This window comes from Rhinatrema bivittatum, chromosome 9, assembly GCF_901001135.1.
Source record: "Rhinatrema bivittatum chromosome 9, aRhiBiv1.1, whole genome shotgun sequence".
Lineage (NCBI taxonomy): Eukaryota > Metazoa > Chordata > Amphibia > Gymnophiona > Rhinatrematidae > Rhinatrema > Rhinatrema bivittatum.
In genome coordinates, this window is record NC_042623.1 from 186744237 (window position 1) to 186757524 (window position 13288).

The 13288-nt window shown below is 45.6% G+C and overlaps 2 protein-coding genes across 5 annotated transcripts in view; both read right to left on the reverse strand.

Moving 5' to 3' along the window:
* Positions 1-3210, reverse strand: part of PCYT1A (phosphate cytidylyltransferase 1, choline, alpha) — an 83740-nt gene extending 80530 nt beyond the window's left edge. For 3 of the 4 annotated variants that reach the window (XR_003858714.1, XR_003858713.1, XM_029616678.1), the window contains exon 1: positions 3063-3210. The gene's annotated coding sequence lies outside the window, so the exon portion shown is untranslated. The remainder of the gene's footprint in view (positions 1-3062) is intronic. The other variant, XM_029616679.1, reaches the window with a different exon arrangement.
* Positions 3211-4743: 1533 nt separating this feature from the next.
* TCTEX1D2 (Tctex1 domain containing 2) overlaps positions 4744-13288 on the reverse strand; it is a 36336-nt gene continuing 27791 nt past the window's right edge. Inside the window, exon 5 of the mRNA XM_029616682.1 lies at positions 4744-5506. Coding sequence (XP_029472542.1) covers positions 5459-5506 — 48 coding nt within the window. The 3' untranslated portion in view covers positions 4744-5458. The remainder of the gene's footprint in view (positions 5507-13288) is intronic.

Consider the following 13288-nt stretch of genomic DNA (forward strand, 5'->3'; position numbering starts at 1 on the left):
GCCCTGATGCCATGTGAGCACTGGCTTCTTCAGGGGGTCTTTTCTGTGATAATGAAAGTTACTTGCCTATAAACTGTTGATATCATGCCAATATGACTCTGTACCTGAGGACCAGAGGGAAGCCAATGTAAAACCAGTTTTCAAAAATGGATCTGAGGGTGCCCCATGTAATTACACACCTGACATCTGTATCGGATAAAATGGAGGCCATTTTTGCTAAGAACAAAATTACTAAAAGAGAAGGCATTTGACAAAGTCCCTCATGAGAGACTCCTCGTGAAGCTAGAAAGCCATGAGATAGAAGGCAAGGTCTTATGGTGAATGGATAACTTTTTAAAAGATAGGAAACAAAGAGCATAACTAAATGGTTAGTTTCCCCAATGGAAGCAGTGGAATTTGTGCCTCAGGGATCTGTACAATTTAATGATCTGGAAAAGGGAGCAGTCAGCAAAGTGATCAAATTTGCAGACTAAAAAAATGTGTAAAGTAGTTAAGAGACAAGCAGATCGTGATGAACTGCAGAAGGACTTTTCTACACTAGATAACTGGGCATCTAAATGGCAGATGAAATGTAAAGCAGGCAGGTGGAAAGTGATGCACATAGGGAATAATAATCCCAAATATAGGCACACGGTGCTGGGTTCTGTATTAGGAGTCATCACCCAGGAAAAGGATTTTGCTGGCACTTTGGCCAACATTTTGAAATGCTCAGCTCAGCATGCAGTGGCTGTCAAAAGAGCAAACAATGTTAGGAATGATTAGGAAAGGAATAGAGAACAAAACTGAAAAGATCATAATGCCTCTATATACATCTATGATACAACTGCATCTTGAGTATTACGGTCTGTTCTGGTCACCCCATCCCAAAAAGATAAAACAGAACAAGAAAAGTTAACAGAAAAAGATAAAACAAATGGAATGACTCCAAGAAAGGCCAAGCAGGTCAAGGCTCCTCAACTTGGAGAAGCAACTGAGAGAAGATGGGGTGGAATGGTTATTTTCTCAGACAGACCGATGCAATAAGAGGCAGGACGAATCCCCTGTGCCTGATGCAGTATTTAAATGAGAGTACTGGCACAGAGCAAAAGAGGGTGCACGGAGAGAGAATTGTGCCGTTCTGGCACTCAAAGGAGTTTAATGCATCGGGCACTGGTTGCAGTAGGCGCTCAATAGGAGTGTCTGTTTTGAGAGTGCTTCTTTTTGGTTATTTTGCCAAGTTTCTGATGAAGTTTATTATATCAGCTGCCCATTGCTAAAGGCATCCAAATTGGGTGTTCATAACAAAAATGCACTTCTTTTTGATCAGACGGCTGAGGGGAGATATGATAGAGGTGTTTAAAATCATGAGAGGTCTAGAACGGGTAAATATGAATCAGTTATTTACACTTTCGGATAACAGAAAGACTAGGGGACACTCCATGAAGTTAGCATGTGGCACATTTAAAACTAATCGGAGAAAGTTCTTTTTCACTCAACGCACAATTAAACGCTGGAATGTGGTGCCGGAGGATGTGGTTAGTGCAGTTAGTATAGCTGGGTTTAAAAAAGGATTGGATAAGTTCTTGGAGGAGAAGTCCATTACCTGCTATTAATTAAATTGACTTAGATAATGGCCACTATTATTACTAGCAGCAGTAACATGGGATAGACTTAGTTTTTGGGTACTTGCCAGGTTCTTATGGCCTGGATTGGCCACTGTTGGAAACAGGATGCTGGGCTTGATGGACCCTTGGTCTGACCCAGTATGGCATGTTCTTATACATTTTTCACCACTGGAAGCAGTAAATACTAAGGAGGAGGTCACATTTATTGCAACACAGAAGACCATATTTGTTTATTTCTCATGAGCCCTTGATTGCGAGTTAACTTTACTCCACTTCAGAGCTAGAGTTAAACTGCCCACATTAAGAAATGTGTTGGGCACCCAGCCTATATGCGCGCTTTCCTGCATCAGCTGGCAATAGTTACATGAAATTTAAATGTGATGGGTGCTATCCGGTATGTTTTTGTTAAGAGCACGCGGTTCAGACACGCTAATCACCTTCCTGCATCAGTTGCTATTATTGTGCCCCTGAAACGAGCGCCCAACTGTGACCTGGGTGGGGGCGCACTTTATGACATCATCTGTCAGTTAATATAAGGAGTAGGGATCACTGGAGAAAGTATTTTTTCACTGAACCCACGATTTGTATAGGGCGGTTTTATTACATATGTATATTTGTTACCTGCCAAGTACATCAGATTGTGTGGGATAGAAATTATTTTTAAATAAAGAAATAAAATAAACCCTAAACAGCACAGGGTAGCCTGCATGGAGAAGCAATTACAACCCTCAACACCTTGCTGGGTAGAGTGGATGGGTCAGGCTGGTCTTTATCTGCTGTCATGTACTATGGAAGCAGTGGAATTTGTGGCTGGAGGAAAGCATCTAGCATAGAAAGATTTAAAAGGGGATTGGTCAAGCCCCTAGGAGAAAAAGTCCATAAACCATTCATTATTAGCCAGGTAAGACTCGGGAGCTGATTCCTGGGAGCATTGATGCCAACGTTTCAGAACGATCGGAGGTGCTCAACTCAATACAAGTCAGCCCTCCCTGGACACAGAGAGAGTATGCTCACGCCCCCAGTGCCTGAGAGTGGGCAACAGGAACTAAACCTACTCTGTGATCTTCCTAAGCAGTCACTGGCAGACCCAGGGTGCAGACTCCACGGGCCTTTTGGAATGACCGAGCATGGCAGTTCGGAACAGGAGGGCTGCTAAACTGTAACTCGCTCCGAGTGGCTCCCATGGAGCTATCTACCCCCGCACGCCCCGAAAAACTTCACTATTTGGTGGTGATAGCAACACCCAGCTCAGGATCTCCGACCAAGCCCTGACCTGGAGGCCGCAGCCGGGGGAGGGTGGGGTCCTGTCCTTTCCCCGTTGCCTTCGCCCGCACCTTTACCGGACCGGAGCAATCGGCGCTAGCCTACACCACCCGCACGAAGGGACTGACCCAGCGAGGAGTCGCAGCACGCTCCAGGGGCGGCTCTGAGAACCGCGAAGCCCCTCCGGACACTGACCTGCCAGAGCCGGAACCTCCGTCGGGGAAGGAGGAGGAGGAGGTCCGGGACGGCGGTCCCTCCGTCCCCACCACAGGCCGCACAGCTGACTGACCCCCCACCGGAAATGACGTCAGCGCGCGCCGGCGGCAGGCGGGGAAAGGTTCCGCTGAGGAGCGGCTGCCCCTCCCCCACGCCGCCATGTGATCGAGGGCGGCCGATGAGAGCAGAGGGCAAAAGGAGCTCAGCTCGCTGCCCTCAGCCAGGGTACCTGCTGCACCCAAAATGAGGGCAAGGAACTGAGTCCCTTCAACCGATGCCCGCTGGGGCCAGGTTAGAGCAACTAATGTGAAATCCCATCGTTTCAGAAGCAATGGGAAGTAGGGCAAATGCACACAGGCGACTTAAAAGGATTGGATAAGTTCTTGGAGGAGAAGTCCATTACCTGCTATTAAGTTCACTTAGAGAATAACCACCGCTATTACTAGCAATGGTAACATGGAATAGACTTAGTGTTTGGGTACTTGCCAGGTTCTTATGGCCTGGATTGGCCACTGTTGGAGACAGGATGCTGGGCTTGATGGACCCTTGGTCTGACCCAGTATGGCATTTTCTTATGTTCTTAACACCAGTGCCGCCAACCGAGCATAGCACAGGGTGAAACAGCGCTCCCGCGTATGTCTTGTAGTGATCTAGAAATGCTTAGTAGCTAGCAGAGCTACTGTTAACAAGGCTTTACTTTAATCCGTCTAATCGCAAACTATAAACGAGATTATGAGGATGGAGATCCTCCTGCCCAAGCAGCTGCTTTAAGGGCCATCCTGGACATTGCAGCATACCTAAGGGCGTCCAGTTGCTCTGCTGCCACTGGTCATCAGCGACCTCCGATCCTCCCCCAAAGCTCTCGCCGCACTTTGCCCTGTTTGGAAACAGTATGGGGCCAATGTCACATTCTGCAAATCCACCCCATACCCCTCAGCTTTCGGAAAATTCCCTAAGCCATGCCTCTTTGACAAAGTCATTCAGCATGTGTAGAAGTTTGCAAGTATTTTTTTTGTTGTTGAAACCAGGCAGCCTTTCTGGTTGGTTTGCGTAGTGTAAACGGGACCATGTAATTTAAATTTCATGAATAAAGATACTGCTGTGTAGTGTCTACAGGCCTCAGCTAGCAATTACTGTAATCTAATACTTTGGAGTGCAGGTAGTCATACTGCTGAAACATTTTATTGAACGCTTTCTTTTTATCTGCTAGTGTGTCAGTTCCAGGACCAGGACTTTAGTACTGCAATAAAGTAAAACCACAGGGGTGGTTGTGCTTTGAATATTGCTCCCCTCAAAAGTAAAACTTGCTCCTACTTTTTTTTTTTTTTTTGACGCAAAATAATGCACATAGTTACCTTCCCTGCCCTACCCCAGTCTCAGAACACCTTCAAAACATGCTGTTGCTATAGAGTTTGGGTAATAATAAAACAGAACAGTTCCATGGGTAGAACAGCCTGATTTTTACATTCATCGTTCCTAATTATTTACATCTGATGGAAGGCAATTTTCATATTTTATTATTCAGCTGTAGCTGAGTAACTTCAGGTAGAGGGGCAGGCCTGAGCAGAGCCTGCCTGACATGAGGTGAGTTGTTCCCACGAGAACTTTTTTTTTTTTTTTACAAGAACTATATTCTCCATACAAGTTGTTTTGCATTGGATTCATTCTGTTGTCAGTTTGTGAGGAAGTTTGCTTTTATTTCATGTCAAACAGAATAATCAAAAGATGCAGCATAAACAATGCACAAATGTTTACATTTTTAGCAACAACTATAAGTCACTATATAAGATATTTATTAGAATACAAATTATCAATGAAATGGAAGATTATATAGATATAGCATGTGTCCATTTTATGTACATAAATTTGAAGTTGTTATTGCAGCACTTCGTTGTAGCTACTGGAGATCTGGTGAGAATAGCTTGTGCTACTTTAAGTATATCATTCAGAGGCACATCCACATGATGGCTGCGGAGTCAGGTGAGTTGTAATGTCCTCTCCTCTTCCATGGGGGGACGTAGCATAACCACCCCTAAAACAGGCTAAACAACTTTAGTAAAACTAAATTCTTCCAGCTTGGGGTCTTCCAGATGTGGCCTTCAGTTGCCCTTGATCTGGCCGCTGAGTGCATCAGACAACTTCTGCAGGAGCGCAGGGTGTTAAAGGGCCCAACTACAGAAAAACAAACTTCTGACGAGAGTCAGTTGTAAACGGACTGTACTACACCCCCATCAGGGGAGGGGCATTTCACAGTGGGGCACTGTGGTATCAGCCAAAGCTGAAGTGTCTCAATTAAGAGAGCACATGAGCATACTAGCATATTCCTGTAGAATGTGTAAAATGATGCCAGAGCTCTTCTGTAACTTCCCAGCGTGTTAATAATAGAAGCAACCAAATGCAGCTACCACACAGAACAGACTGTCCTGAAAAGAAGAGAAAAGATGAGTATCAGCTGAAATCCACTCACACTGTTACCAACTTCAACCAGTAGGCAGTGCTTAAGGGAGAAAAGTCTTTTTCTTAGACTGTTAGCATGAGTATGGTGTAAAAAAATTCAATTCTTTCCCACTTTCTAAATGTTACGATAGATTTTCTGATTTAATTCAACAGACATGAAGAGAGAATGTGTAGGCCAGTGATATTGTGAATAAGCTGGTTCTATACAGGGCCGCTGAATGAGCAGTGTTTTAACTTTGCACACTGGTGCCTAGTGCTTTCTTTAAACGGTAATTTCCTAGTGAGCAGACAGCATATGGAGACATAGCAAGCTGATATAACAGTATATATAGCTCTACAGTGATCCCAACCTGCCCATATTCTCTGTCGCCAGCAGATAGTGGATATGCATCTGCCTCTGTGGATTTCTTCAAGCTTTTTGGAAGGAGAAATGTGAAATTCTAGAATTCAGAAAAGGAAAGCCCTGCCCTCCTGAAATGATACCTAAAAGGTCCCTCCCCAGTTGAGAATTCCTGAGGTGATTTCCATGGGCCCTCAGAGGTGTGCCTTGGGCCGATAGCTGGGTTTCCTGGCCCGGACTTATCTGCTAGTTCAGCTGAAAGGCAGCGGGTGCAGGAGGCCGAGCATGGCAGTGACGGCAGATGACCTTCCCCCCCACAGTTAGAGGGATTTCAGGACTTCCTCTGGTCTCCGTTCTCGGTGTGTCGAACTGACATTCGTTCCCATTCCCGTTGGGGCTGGGGAACTGGGCAGTTGGGTGGGTTGAGCAGTCCCCAGTGGGCTAGGCTCCACACGTAGGCTTTGTTCTTGCATGCCACGTGGTAGGCCATGGCAGCCGTTTTTGTGTGCTCTTGTGTATGTGCTGCTGCCCTCTATAGGCCGGTGTGCGCAGTGCATAAGCTCTACACACATATTGTGCGCTCTGTTTTTAAGCTTGCTTTTTACGCGCTTAACTTGGCAGACGTGCGCGCGCCGTCTTCTAGGCGCTTAATTTTTGGGCACATTTCAAGTTTGAGCGCGAGCTGTTCCGATGCACGTATACTGCCGCGATGGCGCCGGTAAGCAAGAAGCCTAAGCGTCTTCCTATTTGTGTTGCCTGTCATATTGGGGCTTCTCAGCCTGACCTGGCTTCTAGGCTGTGTCAGTGCTGCTCAGATAGAGATGTCTTCCTCGGATTTTGCTAAGCTGAGCTCTTCCCATTTTGATGATGGGTCGGTCACAGCTTTGATTGGGGAGACACCAGATCTTGGTTCTCCCTTGACTGGCTCCTGCGGTAGCTAGGGCAGTTCTGTGGGACCAGCTTCAGATCCTTCTGGTTTGGTTTGGACCGGGCTGCTTTTTCTTGGGTGGAATTTTTTCAAGGCTTACAAGCCTTTCTTCAGGCTCAGTCCTCCACTTCCCCCCTTTCTATCCAGTCAGATCCTGAGCCAGAGGCTCCCCCTTTTTCCAGTCCTATGATTAAGCCAGTTTTATCAGGATGCCCTTTAAAGGCTCGCTCTTGTTTGGGAGTGGGGCAAGTAAGTGGGGTGAGTCTCCGGTTCCTTGGTTTCCAGAAGATAAGAAGCAGTTACAGCGCCCCTTTGATATGAGGGGTCATCTCCGGGGTTCCAGGTGTTTTCGTCCCTATAGAGGGATGACCTTTCAGTGGACTGGGCCTTTTGGTAGGTCTCAGTCCTTTTGTGCCTGACAGCCCAAGAGAAGAGCAGGCTCGGGTGACGGACCTTCGTGAGCCTTCCAATGAAGGTTTGCCGATCCACCTTCCGGAACAGGAAATAGGGGGGATGTCTCTCTCTCTTATCACATCGGACCAGTGGGTCCTGGAGGTGATACAAGAAGGGTATGCACTAGAATTTCGGAGTATTCCTCGGGACGTGTTCATGGTGTCCCCTTGCCACTCCCTGCAGAAAAAGCAGGTTTCGGTGCTCACATCTCAAGAAAGTATGGGACGATATTCCATTTATTTTGTTGTGCCCAAAAAGGAGGATTCTTTTCATCCCATCCTAGATCTCAAGAGGGTCAACTGTCATTTGAAGGTGACTCATTTTCACATGGAAACCTTATGCTCTCTGATAATGGCGGTGCAGTCAGGCGTATTAAAAAATGGCTCCATTTTTTAACCCATTATAAAGTGAATTGCTCACCATAAATAACTTATAATCATCGGGTTTGTCAAGTTAGAATTTTTTTTAAATAAAATGTTGACGTCAACATAGGTTCTGGACGTCAACATACTGTTGACGTCCAGAACCTATGCTCATGTTTTTACTCATCAATAAGAAATTTCTCCCTCCTCCCCCCCCCTCCACGAACAACCTTCCTTCCCCCTCCCCCCCCCCATTAGCAAACCTCCCTCCCCATGTGCTAGTCTCGCTCTAATAGTGCATACTGCTACTGTTCCTAGTTATGTTATGTTATATTATCCAAGTTGTTCACTCCCTTGTTCATTGTAAGACATATGTTGTCATTGTTTTCTACTTGTTATAATGTAAACCGGAGTGATAAGTAATTCTGTTACCTGAACTTCGGTATAAAAAAAAGTTATAAATAAATAAAATGAACCTTGGCGGTTCAGTTTTTCATTCAATTTCTTTCTCATCTGTTTCTATCCGCTCAATGTATTCACTGCGAAGTGTATCCACAGAAAAAAAGAATGAGAAAATGGCTCCATTTTTGAATACGCCAAGACGCTGAGAGGAGTTCCATCCGCAGAGAAACACTAAATGTTGAAGCTTGAGCCCCTGATGAAGTTCCTTCGACAAAACACGTGCCGTGTCGGGCGTTGTTGATCAAGCAGTTCTAAGTTAAAGCTGCTGTACACAGTCGGGCGTTCCAGACAGGGCACAGAAGCTAAGTGCCACTGCAATTCAACATCATGATAAGTGTTTTCTCATTCTTTTTTTCTGTGGATACACTTCGCAGTGAATACATTGAGCAGATAGAAATTGTAAAAATTGAAAAAACTGAATGAAAAACCGAACCGCCAAGGTTCATTTTATTAAAAAAAATTCTAACTTGACAAACCCGATGATTATAAGTTATTTATGGTGAGCAATTCACTTTGAGGAATGAAGATAAAAGGATGTACATTCAGACAACTACCAACAAGGACTGAATTGCATAGTCGGGGTAAACAAATAAGCGTGGGAGTAGCTTGCTTATTGCGGCAGTTACTACCCCTTACCAATTAGGCCTGATACTTAACTTTTATGCAGCTCCAGCACTGCTCTCTACATCAATGGCAGGGGGTGGAAGGAAATTAGAACCAAAAAAGTTACCAATAAGGGCCCTAACCTTAGCGGTCAAAGTAACAGATAATTATGAGAAAATAAGTGTGGGAGCTTGTTGGGCAGACCGGATGGGCTATTTGGTCTTCTTCTGCAATCATTTCTATGTTTCTATATAATGGGTTACAAATCCCATACTTACTCAAGTGACTAGAATGAAACACGATACAGTGTAAGCATTTTTGCTCCCGAACGAGGGTTGTTATCATAGGTGAAATACTATTGGCACTTGACAATGTGGTTTATTATTGAATATATATGTTCAATGTGTCAAACTTTTGAGCTGCAGGCCTTGTCTTGCCGAGAGCCGTTCCTTCAGGTGACACCGGGAGCATTACAGCTGCATACTGTTCCATCCTTCTTGCCCAAGGTAGTCTCACATTTTCATTTGAATCAGTCCGTCTCCTAGCCATCCCTGGATAAGTTCAGGGATGCAGAGGAGTATCGCCTCTTGCGCTTCTTGGGTGTCAAGTGACTTGTGCGGTATCTGGAGGTTTCTGAAACTTTTCAAAAGACAGATCACCTGTTTGTTCTCCAAGGCAGGAGTAAGCAGGGTGCTCCGGCTTCGCAGGCTACCAAACCTCGATGGATTGAGAAAGTAGTCACAGCTGTGTATGTGGGATGCTGGAAAGCCGTAGCCTACTCAGGTTAGGGCTCATTCCACTAGGGCTCAGGCAGTGTCATGGGTGGAGGTTAGTTTGTTGTCTCCTGTCGATATCTGCCGAGCTGCGATGTGGTCCTTACACACTTTTTCCAGGTTTTTATCGTCTGGATGTGCAGACCTGGGAGGGTGCAGCCTTTGCATGTGCGGTGTTGACTGGACTGCGGGCAGCCTCCCACCCTGTTGGGGAATAGCTTTGGTACATCCCACAGGTCCTGAGTCCATCTGTCTACAAGCTAGGAAATGGAGAAATTACTTACCTGATAATTCCGTTTTCCTCAGTGTAGACAGATGGATTCAGCTTCCCGCCCTCGGTTGCCAAATGAATGGGTCAATAGTCCTCCTGTGGGGCTCTGGGTCCCAAGGGATTACTGGTAAATGATCATCCAGTCCCTGGCTTAGGGTACCTAGAATCTTACATGAGTTCAGTGTTTATGGTTGGTTGAGTACAATTTTGGTCACCTGTTTTTAATCAAGTTTTTTGCTAGTCTGTCCACAGTTGCTTTTGAAGAGAGAATACTGGCAGGCTGGAGTCACTGCAGGAGTATTATATACTGTGATGTCAGCTTACTCCGTCTCCATCTGCTGGAAGGGGAGCATAACCCATTGGTCCTGAGTCCATCTGTCTACACTAAGGAAAACGAAATTATCAGGTAAGTAATTTCTCCAGTATGCAGCAGATGTTCATTATGTACTTTGTTAAAAATAAATAAATAAACAAACAAAGGAAAACCCTGGCTGCAGTGCTCCTCTAGGGTCATGGATAATACAAGTCCTGAGGGAGAAAGAAGAGTCAGGGCCTAGGCCTTAAACGTGCTGCAGCAGAGAAGCTCTTTAAAACAGAAATATATTCCTTCCTTTTAAATGTTTACAGGTGCCCTCCTCTATCAGAAAATGTAGAAACCACATTTGGATTTAAAACATTACAGTTTTTGGTCATAACGTGTCATGCCTCTAAATCATTGCCTTTCTTTATGGTTTTCTTTTTACAATCTTTTGGAAATAAAAGGGTGGTAAAGTGTGTGAAAAAATCAGGACTCCCCCCATACAAACAGAAGCTTCCCAAACTATGGCTCATGTTCCGCAGTGCTTGCGAAACTCCAGGCAGGTATGCTTTCCAGGATAACTGTATGGGGATCTCTTGCCAACGGAACATTCTTTCAGGAAAATTACAGAAGAAGAACAGGTTTGGTGCTGCTTGGGCAGGTAAATTTGTAGCCACCCAACCCTCTTTCATTCCCATGGCAAGAATCCCCATCTGAAGTACCTCTCAGGTGACGCCGGGTCAGTACCTCGTACATTGGTCAGACTGTGAAGAACGTACATCAAATTAACAGAATAAAACAGAGAAGCAGAATCTGACAGCAGATGAGCTGAAGGCCCATTGAGGCTTCCTAAATTTATTTCTTAAGTAAAAATGTACTGCGATGCACTTGTTTAGTTTCTTTTTTTTTGTTTTATAATTCTGAATTTTTATTTAAAGGCTCACAATGCCCCTAGCTTCAGAAAGCAAATTTGGTTACCCTAAATTAAGTTTTCCATAGATAGCAGAATTAATTACCCATTACATGTGAAGGACATTCGGGTAGCAATGAATGGACTTGTTTCTCCAAGAAAGTAGAGCTTTGAGCTCTACTGAGCATGTGCAGGAATTCCTGCACAGGTGTTGCCTCATGAGCCTCCTCAGTCAGTACCATAGCTAAGTCTAGCTACATAGTTTACTTGCCAGATTCCTGCTATCTACAGAAAATACTGTTCCTGTTCATACCCAAATCAGTCCAGACTCCTGGGTTTTGCATTTCTTCCAGCACATGGAAACAGAGAAAGTTTTACTGACACTGCCATATAACCCTAGTGTGCCACCTGCAGTCCCTCAGTATTTCTTTGTCTCCAGCAGATGGTAGAAGTGCTAAACCTGCAGTCTGGGGGGGGGGGGGGGGGGGGGGAAGGGGGCAGGGGAGGAAAGAAGATTATTCCTCCCAGGAGGTTGCTTGGTCCTGGTGAGGCCATCCATCTTGGTACTCAGGTGGACGACCAAGGTATTGGGAACCCTTGTGTGGCTCCGTCCTTTCGCCACTGCTGCTGAACAGCTGGTGGTGTCCGTTCCCGCTATCCCAGGAGGATTTGTGGGATCCTGTTGCAGCTCTCAGGAAAGTAGCCTTTTGTTTGTTTAAAGTTTAAAAAAAAAAAAAAAAGAAGGGTAAAAAGTAAACTTTAATTTTGTCAAGGAAAAGGCTGAGCGGTATATTTGAGTGGCAGCCAGCTTGGCATCAGCAGGGATCCCAGGTCAGGCATTAGTGCTCCAGTGGTGACTCTCGGCAATACAGGCAGTTGGGCTCGAAAGGCTGGGGGATGGCGCGTGGCAGTAACTGCCGTTCCTATGGCGATTTAAGTACGAGGCTCTCGCGGATCGGCCTCTGCTCCCGATGCCTCTCTGGTGGGGAAGACTGTTCGGGACAGGCTCCGGAAACGCCCAGGAGGCAGCAGCAGCTCAAAGCAGGAGAAGGAGCACCTAGAGAGACTGCGGACATCTTTCTGGTTAGTACGGGAACAGTGGCCATCTTGGCCTCAGCTACTGCAGGTACAGGGTCCACAGTGAAGGCGGGGGATTCCCCACCACCATTGTCCCTGGCCATACAGAACCTTGGTTGAAGGCAGGAGGCTAATTCTGGACAAGGACCACCTGGGGAAGGATTCTGGCAATTCTTCTGAATTTTCTTCTGAGTTTGTGCTGCTCATGCATAAAGCTTAATTGGCCAGGAAAGCTGCTGGGTGGCAGAAATCCCGATCCGAGGGAACTCTTGGACCGAGCTCCAGGAAGAGAGAGAGGGTTTTGCATAGACTGAGTTCTACGCGGATCCAGAGGGTCCTTGGGGTGGCAGGTTGCCCAGATAGAGACTCTGATGACTCGGAGAATGTGGTTTCACCGGTAGACACCTCCCCTGGTGCGGATCCTTCTGCTGATGTTGCTGATCCAGATGAGGGAGCTTGACCAAGTCCCTCAGTGGTTGCTGCTTTGTTGGTAGCAGCTTTCAATGCTTTGCTTACAGATGGTAACATAGCAGACGATGCAAACGGAGCAGGAATCACAATGCTGGTAAAGCTGGGGAAGGATGCCACGCTCTGCTGGTCATATAGACCTATTTTGCTCATAAATTTAGATCTAAAAATTCTGGCAAAAAGTTTAGCTAAAAGATTGGGAGGGGTTGCATCGATCTTAATTCATCCGGACCAAACAGGTTTATATTGAGGAGGATTGCCTCCGATAATGTGTGGAGGGTAACAAATTTAATGTGTTGGGCTCAGTATAACAATGTTCCCCTGGCTTTGCTAACAATGGTTGCAGAAAAACCATTCGATATGGTCCATTAGGAGTACTTATTTGCGGTGCTGGACAAAGTGGGATTGGGATGAAATTTTTCTAGATGGGACTAGAAAACTTTACTCTAACCCCAGCACTTGTATAAAGATGAATGTGGGATTTTCAAAGCTATTTCAGATAGAGAGGGGCACGAGACAGGGATGCCCGCTTTCCCCCTTATTATTTGTGCTTTACTTGGAGCCATTAGCAGCTAGAATTTGCAGGGTAGGTGAGGTTCAAGGGATATGGGTGAGACTTCAGGAATCCAAGCTGTCCATATTCGCAGATGATGTGCTCTTTACAGTTGTGAATCCGTAGGAATCATTACCATTTTTGATGTAGGAGTTGGCAAAATTTAGTGGGGTCTTAGATTATAAATTAGATGTGGAGAAATCAGAACTGTTGAACGTTTCTCTTCAAGAGGAGTGAATGGGAAATATTA